Raw genomic sequence first — 19,032 nt, 5'->3', positions numbered from 1 at the left:
GGAGTTTGACACCTCTATCCTTTGCAACCTGAAATTATGTCTGTGGCAGTGTACATTAGGGAAGTGGTGAGGTGCTGGGGGACAAAGCCAAGATGGCAGAGTAGAAGCAGGGACCTGCTTGAGCTCTTTTTCAAACCCCTCAAAATACCTGTAAAAAAATGACTCTAAACAAATTTTAGAGCAGCAAAAGCCACAAAGTGACAGAATGAAACAGATTTCCAGCCCAAGACAACCTGGAAGGCCAACAGGAAGGCTCTGTTTCACTGGGCTCAGACCACTGTGATCTGTGCTGGCACAGACAGGTCTAGAGCAGGCCTCAGGGCACTGAATCCCTGGCATTTGTGGCATTTTCCAGACTTCTCAACTTACTAATGCCAAAGACAGCTTCAAAGGTCAGTGGGAAAGCTCTGTCATGTTGGTGAGAGGAATGTGGTCAGGCTGCAGACCCCGTCCCAGGGCATTGGCACCCATTGCCACAGCAGCAGCTGCTTCTGGAATTCTTAGCTTATAGATGGCGGGGGAAATCTAGGAACTTATCTGTGTTTCAGCCCTAGGTGGTGGTGCTAGGATGAGGAGGATTGCTGGCATAGAGGAACTGATGGTGGCTGTGGAGAGGGAATCCTCCTTGCACTTCCAGTGCAGGAAAGAGTGCTTGTGGTTGCTCAAAGACCAGAGTGCAGGTCAGGAGAGGAGTAAACACCTCTACTTTGATTATACCACTTTGGAGGAACTGAGAATTTACAGGTCTCTAGAGAGATCTCTGAAAACAGCTGCACAAACCTCCTGAAACTTGGAACAGTAAATGAGCAAATGGGAAAAAAATAAAATTATAGAAGGTTTCTTTCTTGGTGAAAGAGTATTTTCTTACATCCTTGGTGATGAGGAAGATCGAAGCACACAGCCAGAAGAAGACAGTTCCTACATCCAAAGCCTCCAAGAAAAGTATGAGTTGATCTTCAGCCATGGAAGAGCTAAAAAAGGATTTTGAAAATCAAGTAAGAGAAGTAGAGGAAAAATTGGGAAGAGGAAGTGAGAGCAATGCAAGAAAATCATGAAAAACAAATCAACTGCTTGCTAAAGGAAAACCATAAAAATGCTGAAGAAAATAACACCTTTAAAAATAGACTGACTTAACCCAAATGGCATAAGAGTTCCAAAAAGCCAGTGAGGAGAATGCCTTAAAAAACAGAATTGGCCAAATGGAAAAGGAGGTCCAGAAGTTCACTGAAGAAGATAATTCCTTCAAAATTAGAGTAGAGCAAATGGAAGTCAATGACTTTATGAGAAATCAAGAAATTATAAAAAAACAAAACAAAAGAATGAAACAATAGAAGACAATGTGAAATATCTCATTGGAAAAACCACTGATTTGGAAAATAGATCCAAGAGTTATCCTTTAAAAATTATGGGACTACCTGAAAGCCATGATCAAAGCAAGAGCCTAGACATGAACTTTCAAGAAATTATCAAGAAAAACTGCCTTGATATTCTAGAACCAGAGGGTAAAACACACATTGAAAGAATCCACTGATCACCTCCTGAAAGAGATCCCAAAAAGAAAACTCTTAGGAATGTTGTAGCCAAATTCCAGAGTTCTCAAGTCAAGGAGAAAATATTACAAGCAGCCAGAAAGAAACAATTTAAGTATTGTGGAAATACAATCAGGATAATATAAGAGCAGCTTCTACACTAAGAGATCCAGAGGGCTTGGAATATGATTTTCCAGAGGTCAAAGGAGGTAATTAAAACCAAGAAACATATGTCCAGCAAAACTGAGTATAATACTTCAGGGGGAAAAACATGAATGTTCAGTGAAATAGATGACTTTCAAACATTCCTGTTGAAAAGACCAGAACTGAGTAAAAATTTGGCTTTCAAATACAAGAATCAAGAGGAGCATGAAAAGGAAAACAGGAAAGAGAAGCCATAAGAGACTCATTAAATTTGAACTCTTTACATTCCTACATGGACAGATGATATTTGTAATTCATGAGATCTTTCTCAGTATTAGGGTAGTTAGAGGGAATAAATAGATATATGTGTGTATTATACATGTGTATACATGTGTGTATATCTGTATACATGTATGTGTATATATGTATACATACACATACATATATCTACATATATCTATAGATATATAGACAAAGGGCACAAGGTGTGTTGAATATGAAGGGAGAATTCCTAAAAAATAAAATTAAGTGTTGAGAGGAATATACTAGGAGAAAGGTAAAGGGAGAGGCAGAGTGTAATAAATCATTCACATAAAAGAGACATCAAAGAGCTTTTACAATGGAGGGGAAGAGGAGGAAGGTGAGAAGGAATTAGTGAAACGTATTCTCATTGGATTTGGCTTAAGGAGGAAATAACACATTCAATTTGGTATGGAAATCCATCTTTCCCTGCAGGAAAGCAAGGGGGAAGGAGACAAAACAGGAGGGATAATAGTAGAGATGGCAGATTATGGGAAAGGGTAATCAAAGCAAGCACTTTTGTGGGAAGTGTTTTGCATGGCTACACATGGATAGCCTCTATCAAATTGCTTGATTTCTCAATGGGGGTGGGGGTGGAGGGAGGAAGGGAGAGAATGTGGAACTCAGAGCTTTAAAAATGAATGTTAAAATAATTTTTTTTTTTGCATGCAACTGGGAAATAAGATATAAAAGCAGTGGGTTATAGAAATCTGTCTTGCCCTATAGGAAAATAGCGGGGAGAGGGTGGAATAAGGGAGGTGATAGAAGGGAGGGCAGATTGGGGGAAGGAGTGGTTTGGGTGCATGCTGTCCTGGGGTGGGGGAAGGAAGAAATGGGGAGAAAATTTGGAATTTCTAAATCTCATGGAAGTAAATGTTGAAAACTGAAAATAAGTTATGTAATAGAAGTACTGACCAGTGAAAGAGGTTGCTTTTTAAAGAAAAATGAGTAAAAATGGGTAGTTAACACATAACCTTTCTTGAATTTAAAAGCAAAGTATGCAGATACTATTCTATTTGTAGATTTACTATTCCATCTCTCTCCCTCTTCTTGGCCCCTTTCCACCAACCAATTTTGTCATCAGGATTGTAACCACAATTTTAAAATGTCAGTGTTTATTATTATATAATGTATGTTATTATATGCATGAATACCAAGCATACCATACTGCACCCTCAAAAAAGCATTAATTTTGCCTCTGAAGTTTAATCAAAATGAAATCGTCTTTTTAATTTTATATATTTTTTGTTTTGTTTTAATTTAATTTTTTTCCTGAACTTCAAAGCCTGAAAATGCAAATTTCCATTCATACAACCTATTCCCAAAAGATGTTATATGAAAGAGATTCACAATTTCATATAGCTTGCTTTTTAAAGGAAGTATAACATAATAGATTACACACCTTCAGAACTGCTTCTTGGTATTTCCTTTGGAACTTCCTTTTCTCTTTCCTACATTTAAAAATGTTTCAGTTGTCCTCATCTAGAAAGGAAAATGTAGTTAAGAGTGATTTTTCTGCTCTAATAGTGGAGAGGATGCTATATTTGGAGTTTAGATTTGTGTTCAGATCCTAACTCAGTCTTTCTTCTTCTGGGCCTTATCTCCCCGAGAGAACTATGTAATTATTCCCAATTTATATTGTTGTCCTGTAGTGCCTGTATACCCTTCTATTCTTTGAAAAAACTTGAGCGTTGAACTGCATCTTGGGTTTAAAAATTAGAAAGGTCTGGGGGTGGAGCCAAGATGGTGGAGTAGAAAGAGAAGTAGAAAGACACACTAGCTCTTCCCCCATAGCCCATAAAATACCTGTAAAGAATGACTCTCAACAAATTCTAGAGCAGCAGCAGCCACAGAATGACGGAGTAGAGGAGACTTCCAGCCCAGGATGGCCTGGAAGGCTGACAGGAAAGGTCTGTTGCACTGGACGCAGAGCGGAACCCAGCCCTGGCCATGGTGCTGGGAGGAGCAGGACCTGAGCAAGCTTTGGGGGCAGAATCCCCAGCGGCAGTGCAAATCCCTCAACCCACAGGTGCCAAAGGTCAGTGAGAGGACTTTTTCAGCTGGCCAAGAAAGGAGCAGGGTGCCCCCATAGCTCTGGCAGCAGGTGGCAGTGGCTCCCATAGCAGGCAGTGGCTCCCACAGCAGGCAGCAGCCGGCATCCATTGTTGGAGGTCTCATTGTAAAGCTTCTGGGGGAATTGAGCAGCTGATCTGAACCTCAGCCCTGAGTGCTGGCATGGCAGAACTGGAGGTGAGGTGGTTGTGGAGAGGACATACTTACAGATTCTGAGCACAAAAGTTTTCTGGTTGCTTCCAGACCAGTGTGCAGGCTTGATTGTGCCGCCTTGGAGGAACTGAGATCTTACAGGGCTTGGGAGTATACACTACTCTTGACAGAGAACTCAAAAGTCAAGTAACTGGTTGGGAAAATGCCCAAAAAAGGGAAAAAAAAATAAGAGTATAGAAGGTGGCTTTCTTGGTGAACAGGTATCTTCTTCTGTCCTTTGAGAGGAGGAAGAACAATGCTTACCATCAGAGAAATACATAAAAGTCAATACTTCTGTATCCCAGACATCCAAAATAAATATTCAGTGGTCTCAGGCCATGGAAGAGCTTAGAAGGAATTTTGAAAATCAAGTAAGAGAGGCGGAAGAAAAATTGGGAAGAGAAATGAGAGAGAAGCAAGAAAATCATGAAAAGTGAGTCAATAGCTTGCTAAAGGAGACCCAAAAAAATGCTGAAGAAGATAACACCTTTAAAAATAGGCTAACTCAATTGGAAAAAGAGGTTAAAAAGCCAGTGAGGAGAATAATGTTTTAAAAAGTAGAATTAGCCAAATGGAAAAGGAGGTTCACTGAAGAAAATAGTTCTTTAAAAATTAGAATGGAACAGATGGACGCTAATGACTTTATAAGAAACCAAGAAATCACAAAACCAAACCAAAAGAATGAAAAAATGGAAGATAATGTGAAGTATCTCATTGGAAAAACAACTGACCTGGAAAATAGATCCAGGAGAGACAATTTAAAAATTATGGAACTACCTGAAAGCCATGATCAAAACAAGAGCTTAGGCATCATCTTTCATGAAATTATCTAGGAAAACTGCCCTGATATTCTAGAACCAGAGGGTAAAGTGGACGTTGAAAGAATCCACTGATCCCCTCCTGAAAGAGATCCCAAAAGGAAAACTCCTAAGAATATTGCAGCCAAATTCCAGAGTTCCCAGGTCAAAGAGAAAATATTGCAAGCAGCTAGAAAGAAACAATTTGAGTATTGTGGAAATATAATCAGGATAACACAAGATCTAGCAGCTTCTACATTAAGGGATAGAAGGGCGTGGAATATGATATTCCAGAAGTCAAAGGAACTAGGATTAAAACCAAGAATCACCTACCCAGCAAAACTGAGTATAATACTTCAGGGGGAAAAACGGTCTTTCAGTGAAATAGAGGACTTTCAAGCATTCCTGATGGAAAGACCAGAGCTGAAAAGAAAATTCAACTTTCAAACACAAGAATCAAGAGAAGCATGAAAAGCTAAGCAGGAAAGAGAAATCATAAGGGATGTACTAAAGTTGAACTGTTTATATTCCTACATGGAAAGACAATATTTGTAACTCTTGAAACTTTTCTCGACATCGGGATAGTTCGAAGGATTACACACACACACACACACACACACAGAGACAGAAAGCACGGGGTGAGGTGAAAAGGATGGAATCATATCTAAAAAAATGAAATTAAGGGGTTAGAGAGTAATATATTGGGAGGAGAAAGGGAGAAATGGAATGGGGCAAATTATCGCTCATAAAAGAGGGAAGAAAAAGCCTTTTCAATGGAAGGAAAAAGGGGAGAGGTGAGAGGGAAAAAGTGAAGCTTATTCTCATCACATTTGGCTCAAGGAAGGAATAAAATGCACACTCAGTTTAGTATGAATACCTATCTTACAATACAGGAAAGTAGGGGAGAAGGGGATAAGCAGGGTGGGGAGGATGATGGAAGGGGGGAGGGCAATGAGAGGAGGGGGCAATTAGAAGTCAGCACTCTTGGGGAGGGACAAGATCAAAAGAAAGAAGAAATGGGGGGCAAGATAGTATGGAGGGAAATATAGTCAGTCTTATACAACATGACTATTATGGAAGTCATTTGCAAAACTACACATGTATGGCCTATATTGAATTGCTTGCCTTCCCAGTGGGTATAGGTGGGGAGGGAGGAAGGAGGAGAAGTTGGAACTCAGAGTTTTAGGAACAAATGTTGAGTATTGTTCTTCCATATAACTGGGAAATAAATACAGGTAATGAGGTACAGAAATTTATCTTGCCCTACAGGACAAAAGAGAACATGGGGATAAGCGAAGGGAGGGATGTTAGAAAGGAGGGCAGATTGGTGATAGGGATAATCAGAATGCTTGGTGTTTTGGGGTGGGGGAAGGGAGAGATGGAGAGAAAATTTGTAATTCAAAATTTTGTGGAAATGACTGTTGAAAACTTAAATAAATGAAATTTTAAAAAAGTAAAAAAGAAATAATAAGCAGGCAGATTCTAGAAAAACCTAGAAAGACTCACATGAACTGATACTGAATAAAGCGATCAAAACCAGGAGAACGTTGTACACAGAAGCAGCAGCACTGTGTGATGACCAACTCTGGTAGACTTAGTTTTTCTCAGCAATACAGTATTCTGAGACAGTTCCAAAAGACTCAAGATGAAGTATGCTATCCATATCCAGAGAAAGAACTATGGAGTCTGAATGCAGATCGAAGCTCAATATTTTCTCTGTCTTTTTTTCTTTCTTCTTCTTTCCCCACATGACTAATGTGGAAATATGTTTAATATGATTGTACATGTGTAGCTTATTGTCATATTGCATGCTATCTTGGGAAGAGGAGAGAGGAGGGAAAAAATTTGAAACTCAGAATTTTATAAAAGTGAATGTTGAAAACTATTTTTACGTGCATTTGGAAAAAATAAAATACTGTTAAGGAAAATTAAAAAAAAAAAAAGGAAAAAAATTAGAAAGGTCCTCAGAAATCTTCTAATTTTAATCTCCTCTTTTTATAGAAAGGAAAACTGAGGCCCAAAGCATTGTTGTGATTTACTTAGGCTCACACAGGTACCACAGTTTCTCACTATCTAAAGATAATTGTTACTAGGAAAAGTTACTTAAAATTTCAGTTGATTTAAAATGGGGACCTACATTTTTCACAGTACATATACGGAAAAAAAAAAATTTGGTTGAGACTTTATCTTGAAAGGAAATTAAAAATTATGAAAATAAATTTACTTTGCCTTTTCTAAGGTTAGCTTATAAATGTAATTATGTATTCTTAAAATGGACAAAAAGAAAATTCTGGGCTTTTATTTCCTGGTGAAATTGTGCAGTAACAGAATGACATATTTCTGATTAGGTTTGATTTTTTACAACATAATTTTAAAGTGAAGCATTGTTTGAAAAATATTAAAGAGCATTGTCAGTTTTTCCAAGGACCTTTCTTAGTCCTTTGATATTCATATTTCTTTTGAAATACCTACAGATATCTATAGACTAACAAGCAGTTATTTTGACAGAATGAGCCAGGATAGAAGCTAGTATTAAGCTCAGAGGCTTTTTGAGTTTATTAATTTTATAAGTGGTCAGTTCATTATTGAATTTTTTTGTTAGCACAGCTTCTATTTCACAACCTCATAAGAAAGAATTATGATATAGTGGATAGAGAGCTACCTCATAGTATGGTACAGTGGGTAGAACCTAGACTCAGGAGTCATAAAACCTGAATTCACATCCTCCTCTTGCAGCTTATTGCTTTGTGTCACTTAACTTTACTGATGTCAGTTAACTTTACTGATGCTCAGTTTCCTCATCTGTAAAATGAGAGGATTGAACCAAATGGTCTATAAGGTCTCTTCTAGCTCTAGAGATATGATTCTGTGCATCAAGAAGACCTGTATTCAGGAAGCACTCTATCAAATACTAGTTGTGTGATGCTAAGCAAGTCATTTAATCTCTTCACTCCTCAACTAAGACTATAAATTGCAGAATAGTTGCTAGTCTGCGTTGGTAGCAGGAGTTTTATACCAATGTTGTTATAGGTCCAGACCAAGTTTGAGAGACTGATTTGATAGTCATCAGATGATCATTGAAACCATGAGAACTCTTGTTTTTCAGAGTTCCTCATTGGTTATGTTGTTCAGCTAATTCATGTTGACCCATGTACCTTTTCATTTCCTGCTGTTTTAGGAATTTAAAAGAAAAAGACAAAAAAGAAATTTTCCAAGTACGCAGCACAATGTAAAAAGATGATTCAATATAAACCATGAATTTCTGTTTCCTTTTTTTTTTTAAAAATTACATAATAAATACTAGATATTGTTTTCAAAGTTCCACTACTTGTCTACCTTTCCGTTGAGTTTTCCTGTTTTCAGTTGTGTATTTTTTATTATTTTTTCTTCCTCCTCACTCTAATCTAAAGAAGGCTGCTCTCTCTCTCTCTCTCTCTCTCTCTCTCTCTCTATCTCTCTCTCTCTTACTCTCACTCACTTTCTCTCTCACACACACACACGTCAGTCATATTATACATCTGTTTATCAGTTTTTTCTGTGGATGTGAATAGCATCTTCCTTCCTAGCATCTTTCTTGTAGCTAATTTGGATATTTATAATCCTCAAAATGACAGTTGTTCAAAGTTGTTCTTAGGACAATATTGGCTAGTCTGTGTAAAACGTTTTCTTGGTTCTACTCATTTCACTCTTAATTATTTCATGTAAGTCTTTCCATGATTTTCTGAAATCAACCAGCTTATCATTTCTTATGGCACAGTAGTAGTCCATCAGTTTCATCATTTTTCAAAACTGTTCAGACATTGTTGTATTTGATGTCTTATTGCCATATAGCAATTCTGATAAAATGTGGGTATTAGAAAAATAAGTATTTGCTTTTACAAGGACATTTAGGTTCATCAAAAAGTTTTGCAGTTTCCTAAAACTAAATCTTAACATATAAATGTGAGATTATGTTATTTTTAACTTGTGGAATGCTTATTTGCACATTTGTACATGTTTATTTTCCTCCTTCCCTGTCTTTTTTTTAATAGCTTGTAAACTCTTTATCCCTAAGATCTAAATATTGAATTGAATTAAGTTGTATATTGATAACAGGTAGAGCTTTTCTAAGAATCACTTCTGTGTGCTTTGTGGGCTGAAGAGGTTGGATATTTAAAGTGGTGTGAAGTTATGGAGGTCCTCTTGGATTCAATAGTTTAGACTAGATCCAAAAGGCTGTGGAAAGATCCATAACACAAGAACTTGAGACTTTGTGTAGTCCAACATGAGGTATTCATGGCCTGGATGTTCCAGGAGCTCCTGGATAATGTGTTGGAGTATTGGGGCCTATTTTCCTGTTGGCATAAAATAGAAAAAAATAAATTCCATTCCATTCACCCTGAATTTATTTATTCAGTGCTTCTTCTGGACTAAGTACTGGGGTTACAAAGTGAAAAATCAAAATGGTCTATACACAAGTAGCTTATATTTTAGTGGCGATAAACAAGAAACAACCAGATAATTCAATACAAAGTAAGTATAAAGTTATTAATTTTCTCAGAAGTGGAGGAGTATCTACTAGGGAAGAGTGGAGGGGTCGGTGAGATCTGTGTAAAAAGTGATATTTGAGCCAATCTTTCTATGTAGTTAGGGATTTCAAGAGGAGATGAAAACATAGAGCATTCCAGTACTATGGGGAGTTGGGGGGGGTGCAACCTGTGCAGTCATGGAGGTTGAAAGTGGAATAACATCATGTACAGGGGACAGAAAGTAAGTCCAGTTGACTAGAATATAGAGTGAATGGGGGTGAGTAATGTGAAATTAATCTAGAAACATTGATTGTGGTGCGAATCAAGAGGAAGGATGGATATGTTGAAGTAAAATTGATAAGACCTTAGCTTCTGATTGGATATGGAGAAGGGAGTAAGAGAAAAGTCAAGCAGATGCCTCCAAGATTATAAACCAATAATTTCCTTAATAGAAATAAGGACATTAGAAAGAGCATTGGGTTTCAGGAGGAGAGTAATGCATTTCATTTTAGACATGTCAAATTTGAGATGGCCATGGAAGAATTAGGTGGAGATGTCCAGCACACAGTTGATGAAATAGTACCAGAGATTAAGAGAGATGAGTGGGAAAATGCATTGATCTGTGAGTTCTTGGAGGTAATTGAGCCAATAGAAACGAATGAGATCAAAGAGAGACTTTAGATAAAGAAAAGAAGGCCTAGGATAGAGCCCTCAGGTACGCCAATGCCTGTGTGAAGATCTAATAAAGTAGAATTAGAAGGAGAGAACAGAGTCACCACCCAGGAAAGAGAAAGTATCCAGGAGGCAGGGGATGGTCAAATATTAAGTGCTGCAGAGAGGTCAAGGAGAACAAGGATTGAAAAAAAAAAAGACTTTAGTTATAGAGTTTGTACATGCATACAAATAATCTCACACTGGAAAGTGCTTTACCATTTACAGAGTACTTCCATCACAACACCTCCGTGATGTAGGTAGTCTAAATACATACTAGACTGACTTTACTATAAACTTTATTTGTCTACAATACAAAATTTTGTTCACCTGAGTGAAGTCTTTGTGGTTGCCTCCGTCTTTTCTTCATGTTCAACAGTTCTCTCCCTACAGTTAGGGCACTCCTTTGAAGCTTCTTCCTTTCTGTCAGTGGTGCATTTTCTTCAAGTTCAAAATAGTGTTGCCTTGGATTCCATTCTTTTAATATCTTAAATGTAATTGTAATATGAAGTGGGGAACCTATGGCCTCAAGGCTACATGTGACCCTCTAGGTCCTCAAATGTGGCCCCTTGACAGGCTTCACAGAACAAATCACCTTAATAAAAAGATTTGTTCTGTAAAACATGAACTCAGTGAAAAGGCCTCACCTAAGGAACTAGACGACCACCTGTAACCTAGGGCAAAGTTTCCCCACCCCTGGTTAGTAGTTGAGATCTTTAGTAACCTTGGAGTGAATAATTTTAGACAAGAGCATGTGGTCAGAAGACAGATTCCTAGAGGTTGAGAAGTGAGTGGAAAGGAAGGAAGTAGAGGCAGCGAATGTATGTGACTCTTTTTAGGAGTTCAGGTTTGAGAAAGGAAAGGTGTAAGATAGTGGTTTGAAAAGCTAGCAGCGTCAGTTGAAGGTTTTCAAAGGATGTGAAAAGTTTGGGCATGTTTGGAGATAGTAGCGGGAGGAAGCCAGTGACTAAAGAGAGATTGAATATTTGCAAAGAAGGATGGGGGGGAGGGAAAGTCAGAAGTGCAGACATGGGAATTAGGATCAAGACCACAAGAATGCTGGTTGACATTAACAAGAAGGCTTACGTTTTCCTCAAAGACTAGGACATTGGAGGATATAGTTGGCATATTCCCCCCCATTCTTCCCCCACACACTAAATTAAGAAACAAAGATTAACTTGGTTCTAGGCAGTCAAGAAAGTGGAGAAATGTCAGTTCTTCCTCTGAGCAGCATTAACATATAATAGTAGTGGTAGTTGGGAGCTGACTAGAAGTACCCAAAGGAAGGTTTTTTGACCAAGTATTTTTCAGCAACATTGCCTAAAATTCTACAGATTTAAAGGTTCTTTTGAGTTAACCCTCTAAACTCTTGGGAGTATTGAATGGTATGAGGCTCAATCAAAATTTTGTGTGAATTAATTTGATCCTTTTTTTTTCCCTAGCATCTAGCTGATATGTATTGAGGGGAAAAAGGACTTTATAGCTTGTAGCTTTTGGTAGAGTTTTTGGAAAGGTGACCATAGAGTAATAATTGGAAGTTATTAGAAACGGGTGAGAACAGAAGTCTGAAGACTGAATCCATAGTTCGTAGGAGAAGGAAGACCTCAAGATGAAAGAGAAATAGCCCCTGTTATGTGGAGAAGGCTCATGAAGTGTTGTGTTCTGTAGAGTATTGAATGTTTGAAAGGAGCACTTGGATGATAAGAAGGGTTTTCTTCAGGTAAATTTAATTCAATAAGTATTTATATACTGCTGTGTTTTAGTTATTGTGCTACACACTGGTGGTACAAAAAAGAAAAAAATCTCGTAAGGGAGTTTCATATGGGATCAATCAATACAAAGTATGTATACTGTTATGCAAAGTAAGTTCAGGAAAGATGAAGCACTTATAACTGGGAAGATCAGGAAAGATATATAGTAGGTGACTATGCTGCTTTGCTTTTTTTTTTTTTTTTTTTTAGTTTTTAAGAGGCAGAGGTTAGAGCACATCATCAGATACAGGGAACGTGCTAGGAATAGCAAGCTGGTTTGACTGGAATGGAGAATATGTTATTGTGGGGCAGAGTATAAAATAAAGTTAGACTGGAAGGGTAGGTGGTTGTGGCAGACTTCAAATGAAGAACACTATAGCTCTTAGCAAGTTAGGGATTCTAGATGGTTTCAATTTTATACATATGTTGATTGCTTACTAAGTATTTCAAAGCATAATATAAATTAATTGCTTTCATTCTTACTATTGAATCATATGCACTACAAATATAGTAGTAGAAACTCACAATTCAGAATAAATGGCAAGAAGACAGTGGAAATTAGTGAAAAATGATTATGTTTGATTTTTCACTTCAGTGGGGGTAGGCACTTTTATTTTACTCAAGGATACATAGGAGAAACTGATAGCAAGCCTCATTTTCAAAATCCTAAGAGTCTGAAGACTTGGATTTGAAATCTGATTTGACACTGAGGTTCTATGCACATTAATCATTATTAAACTTTAGCTACTGTAAAATGAGGGCTTATAATAGGATACTTTCTGACAGCCTTGTGAAGAAATCATTGCCTTATAAACCCTAAAGGCTATATAAATGCAAAATACAGTTATTGTGCCTGCCTCAATGCAATTCTAGATAAGAGGGTCTATGTAAAAAAAAATTTAAGGGCATGTGAGAGCTGCTACAGTAGTGTTTAAAAAATTTTTGTTCGCTTAAGGGGGTTGTGTCCTACTTCTCATTTTTATACCATCAGTCTATTAAATTTTTTTTAATTGGAGTGTAAAGATAGTTTTTATCCCAGCATAGGTCCTAAATCATCATAAATCCTGAATCATTATAAAATGAATAATGTTTTTTGCATTACTGTATTTGTATACCAGTAAAATCATAAGTGAGATACACATACACACATATTCAGGGTTTTCCAAAAGTCTGTATATACATATGTACATTCATATGGATATTTTCAGATAAAAAATTACATACACAGATACGTGTATACGTATGTGTGCGTGTGTGTGTGATTTTTTAATCTGACATTTTTTCTTAGATCAGCAAAGAGGAAAATTTTAGAATAAAACACATTCAGTTCTCATAACATCTAGTGTTTACCTCTTTAATGTTTGAAAGTTTTCATTGCACTTAATTTTATGATCAACCCTCATTTAGGTATTATCCCCATTTTACAGATGTTATCATGAGAATTTTAGTTATTATAATTTATGCAATTTATGAATACCAGAGAAAGTAATTTTTAATCACTAGCATAATAGTTAAAACTATATTCTTAAGTAGACTCTGAGAACTTCTTGACTTATGTCAGCACTGGTATAAAGTAAACTATTTTTTAATAATATGTTTCTGCGTAGTTGTAAATTAGAAAGTGAATTCTTAAGCACTGCTTCCTTTCCTTTTCTCTTAATAATGAAAGACACTATGACTACTTCTTGTTCTTCAATTAGTTCTTGTTCTTGATAATTGGTTTAGCATGTTCAGTGGCTGAAGCATTTTCAGCACTGGCAGGCAAGTTTGATTAATGCTCACAAAAACTTTTAATGTGATCCTACTTGCAGTAATTTTTCAGATAAATGCTTCTTTGGTACACTGTTAAATTCTTCAGTGTTGGCATTCCATATGTTATTTATGATTGCAGAGGTGATTTTGTTACAAACCATTTGGGAAATAGAAAATTAAATCATGATTTTTGGGAAAAATAGTATTCCGGCTTAATCAGTTAAATTGCCATCTAATTTTGGAATAGACAAAATAATTGCTTGTCAAGCAAAATGTAAAGTGATAGATTTAGAGTTTGAAATTTCCTTTTATTTGTTTTGACACAAAGAGGTTTGTTCTAAATTGTGTTGGATGTCAGTAATGTAACACTTTCAATCTCGATTGTATTTTTATTGAATTACAAAGAAATAGTCACAACTTAATATAGCTAATATTTTGATTTAGGACCTCAAAATAAAATACTGTGTTCTTTAGCATTAATATAGACTTACTGATATATAATGCATTCTAACATCAGTTCTTGCAAAAAGGTTTTTTGTTTTTGTTGAGAAACTATTTGGAATAAATTTTTCTGCATAGTATCTTATTTTTGCCCCTTCATCGAACCTTTTTCCGAGGAATTGGACATGAATGTAACTGATTAGAACATTCTTGTTTACTTGGAGAGGTACAGAGGTACAATAAAAGGCTTTGTTCTCCCTAAATCCCTGTAAGAGATAATTAACAAAAGTAATAGAAGAAACAGTAAAGTTTCTTATACACTTTAGGACATTTTATTTTAACATTACAAAAACACAAGTTTAAATGTAGTTATCTGCTTTGTATAATAAAACATTGTTGAAATTATATTTGACATCCAGAGTCCTATTTTTCATAAGATGTTTTCCATCCCTGGGTGTTATTTCCAAAGCTTCCTCCAACCCTCTTTTTTTTCCTTTATATCTGATGATATTTAAAAATGGAAAGCTAGTGGTTTAGGAAGTAGGGGGTTCCTAAAGTTAAGTGCAGCTTGAGAGGTCATAGACAGGTTACCAGCTTCTAAAGCTGTTGCATCTATGACGTTAGCTATGCTTCATCACTTAATCTTTTTCAACAGGTTATGAGAAGTTTGCTAAATTATATTAATTACAAGAGAGAAGGAACACATCATAAATCAAGAACTAAGTATCTAAGACAGCATTGGTATTTGAAGAAAAAGCATTCACTTGAAAATTTATTGAGTGTTGTAAGATGGTAACATTTAGTTATAGAAAAGATTGTGTTTCTAATAGCAAATTTCAGTCAATACTTTCAACAGAAGGGAAAACTTTAGTGCAGGTATATTAAAACTCTGTTGCTTTTTCCTGAAAGAAAGCACCAACCTTAACCAATAAATCTGTGCTAAATCAGGCTGGTGAGTGATGGGAATTGTCAGTCCAGTTATAAAACTCATTTTGAAATTAGCATGGTATAGTCAGCAGCATACCCTCACCCACTGGTTATGGGAATTGTATTGAATTTGTTTATAAATATGCAAAGATATTATTTGATAATATGTATTTCTTTCATTTCAGTTAATTGCAATTAAGCTGGGGTTTTATCTTTTACATGACCATAATACACAAGAGTATGCATTGCATTGTATGTTTTCATTGGAAAACCTGACTTTTTTGCAGAAATATGTCACTTTATTTTTTATGGTACAGCTGCCACAAAGCAACAAGTATAAAAAAATTGAGTTAATTACATGTCACTTAATTGTTATGGTAGTAATTGCTTGAATTTATTAGAATGCCTTACTTTTTCCAAGCATTTTCATGGAGTAAAAAAAAAAATTTAGATTAAATGTGGTAGGAGGTAATTGGTGTTCATACTGAAATGGAAATTCAAATTCATCTTCAAAATTTTTCAGGTCTAAAGTGAATAATTTTAAAAAGCAAGTATGATAGGTTAAGAAGCTAGCCAAATTTTCAATGAAATCTTGTTTTACCTGATAAACTGATATTAACCCTTATCAAAATGATCTTTAAAATTCCACATATGTTCTGTATTGGAAGTCAAGTGATATGCATTTTTATATTCCTGTTGCTAAAGTAGTTTCTGCTGTTACCAATCAATCAGCAAGCATTTATTAAATACCTACTATGTGCAAGATGCTATGGGAATACAGAGATGAAAGTGAAATTCCTTGCCCCAAGGGAGCTTGGGGTCAAACATATACTTATAAAGGAATATATAAAGTAGAAAAAAATTTAAAGGGAAATCTCCTACCAGATGAGGAGATCAGGAGAATCTTTATGCTGAAGATGATGTCTGAGCAAAAACTTAAAGAAAACTTAAGCATTCTTAGCAGTAGAAATGACGAGGGAGTGCATTCTTGACCACAGAAATAGCCACTACACATTCATGGAGATAGCAGATGGAATGTTGTATATAAGGATCAGTTAAAAGGCTGGCCAATGTAATTAGAATAACTGGCTAGTCTGACTTGAGATAGCTAGTTGGAACTGGGACTGGAAGTCAGAGAGACCCAAGTTCAAACCTGGCCTTTGTGACCCTGGGTAAGTCACTTTATCTCTGTTTGCCTCAGTTTCCGCAACTATAAAATGGGGATAATGATAGCACTTAATTCCTAGGGTTGTTGTGAGCATCAAATGTGTTAATATTTGTAAAGTACTTCCCACAGTATCTTGCATATAGTAGGCTCTGTATAAATGTTTGTTGCCTTTTCCCCTCCTCCTACAAGGAGAATAATGTGCAATTAGGCTGAAGAGGTAAGTTGGACCCACAATTTTGGAGATATCAAGAAGAGTTTGTATTTGATCCCAAAGGTTAATAAGGAACCACTGCAATTTGAGATGAGTAATGACATGGTCATAGTTGTGGTTTAGGAAAATCACTTTGGCTGCTAAGTGGGAAGATGGATTGGAATGGAGAGAGACCTGAAGCAGAAAGACCAATTAGGAGGCTGTTGGAATAGTTCAAGTGAGAGATTTGAACCAGGGTGATGGCTGTGTGAGTGGAAAGAAAGAAATATATGGGAAAGATGTAGAGAGAGAAACAAAATTTGGACATTGATTATATAGAATGACAGAAGAATCAAGAGTGACAGTGAAATCTGGGTGTCTAGGTGGATGATGAGACCCTCAACAGTAATAGAGAAATTTGGAAGAGGAGTGAGTTTTGGGTGGAAAGATGAGCTCTGTTACGTACACCATGAGTTTAAGATGTGTACAGTGTATCTAGTTTGAAATATTCAGTAGTCTTATTGACATAGGACTGGGATTGGTGGGGTTGGGGGGAAGCTAGGACAAAACATTATGATTTACTAGTCATCTTCACAGAGGTGATAATGAACTCAATAGAACTGATAACGTTTTTCCTTTAAAAAAGTGACATTTACATTGTTATTTATGGCCTTTAACAAGATTATATTAGAATACATTGTATACTATCAGGTAAATCTTAAACATGAGTTTAATGGCATTTTCTTTTTAGTTTGCAGGACGAAGTAAGAAGGAAACCAAATACTCTCTTAAGGCAGTGGAAGACATGTTGGAAACACTGCAGATCACTCAGTCTTAAGGTTTTAAAAACTCACGTTAATTTCACAATTCCACAATCAAACTTACTGGTCTTATGAGTTATATGCTATATGCCCAGTGTTATTTATACTAAGTTCCCATTAATGAGACATTTGTACAAATTTTAAAATGCTTTTTGCTGCTAAGCAAAAAGGATGATAGAGAAAGCTAACTGGTGTTTCTAAGGAAGAGGAATCCAAGAAGACTCCATCAATTATATATCATTTGTCAAATCATCTCTGTATAATAACTACTTTTAAACCATATCTGTTGTAGAAAATAAACATATTAAATGAAACCAAGATGATTTCAGACTTGTATATAAAAACTGAACTATTTCTCATATTAACTTTATCAGCTAAAATTACCTCAAATAAAGACAAGATATAAATTTAAACAGAGGTTAACGTTTCTAGTTATCAGCTGGTAATAGGATTTACCACTGTGATTATTGAATACAAATGTGTTTCTTAGTGCCTCTGGTATGCAAAGAACTGTATTAGGACCTACATGAAAAAGATAAAAGTTTAGTGGTATATTGCTTATGTAGAAATAATTATAATGTGTAATGAAATCATTAACATGGTGCAGCCAGAATCTGTATTATGGATGACTATCTGAAAATATCCCTGGATGAAAACAGTGACATGTTTTTGAGGAATGCTACAAAAGCAACCTCTGTGAATGTTAAGTAGCAATGAGCTGAGGTTAGAGAGGAAATTAAGGAAAGAAAAATGTTCTTTTTATTGTTTTGTCTTTGAAACCATATTTAGAGAAAAGAGAAAAAAAGCTAAGAAAGGAGAATGAAGGTAACAGATACTGTTGAGAAGGTAGAACTGTGTGATTCTTATTTTACTTTTGGCAGAAAAGCCAAGGAGAATGCTCTGAACTGGGAATTGTGGCACAGAAGTGCCTAATAAGGAATTAATATCCAAGATAAGTAATGAGATAAAGAGCATCAAGCCTTTCTTTGCTCCAGTCTTGAGGGAAAAAGCAGGTCTTGCAAAATCCTTCACTAGAGGTCTTAAATCCACTCCACGAACTTGCCTCCTCAAACATTCCTTTCATCTTCATTATTACTTTTCCACTGGAAGAGTCCTTGCTATCTGTGCCCAGTCTTCTTTCCTTAAAAAGTTTCAATGCTTAATAAAAATTTGTCTTAATAGAAAAACCCTGTAGTTCAGTTACTATTATCTTTATTTTTATAAATGAAATAGAGAGCTGAAGTGAGTTGTCCATGGTCATATAACAAATAAATATCAGAGACATTTATTCATTATGGTAGCAAGACTATAAAGTTAATTGAATGATGTATTTTCTATTTTTTATCAACTTATTTGTTTTCAGTTTTCAACAATCACTTTCATAGGTTTTAAATTTTCTCTTCCTCCGCAAGATGGCATACAATCTTATATAGGGTCTACACATACATTCTTTTTAAACACATTTTCACATTAGTCATGTTGCATTGAAGAATAAAATGAATGGGAGAAACCCAATGGGAGGAAAACAAAACATAACAAAAGAGAAAATAGTCAGCTTCATTCTGTGTTCTGACTCCATAGTTCTTTCTCTGGATGTGGATGGCATTTTGCATCATGAGACCTTTGAAAATGTTTTAGGTCTTTGCATTGCTGGGCTTAGTCTGTCAGAAAAAGTCCTCACACACTGTGGCTGTTACTGTATATAATGTTCTCCTGGTTCTGTTCATT

General features: G+C 36.0%; 1 protein-coding gene across 1 annotated transcript in view; it reads left to right on the top strand.

Moving 5' to 3' along the window:
- The window catches only part of EMC2 (ER membrane protein complex subunit 2), a 74,149-nt gene extending 56,531 nt beyond the window's left edge, over nucleotides 1–17,618 (top strand). Inside the window, exon 11 of the mRNA XM_072603279.1 lies at nucleotides 17,235–17,618. Coding sequence (XP_072459380.1) covers nucleotides 17,235–17,321 — 87 coding nt within the window. The 3' untranslated portion in view covers nucleotides 17,322–17,618. The remainder of the gene's footprint in view (nucleotides 1–17,234) is intronic.
- Nucleotides 17,619–19,032: the final 1,414 nt, after the last annotated feature.

This window comes from Notamacropus eugenii, chromosome 4, assembly GCF_028372415.1.
Source record: "Notamacropus eugenii isolate mMacEug1 chromosome 4, mMacEug1.pri_v2, whole genome shotgun sequence".
Lineage (NCBI taxonomy): Eukaryota > Metazoa > Chordata > Mammalia > Diprotodontia > Macropodidae > Notamacropus > Notamacropus eugenii.
Note: the sequence above shows the minus strand (reverse complement) of the source record. Positions and strands in the feature narration are given on the sequence as shown.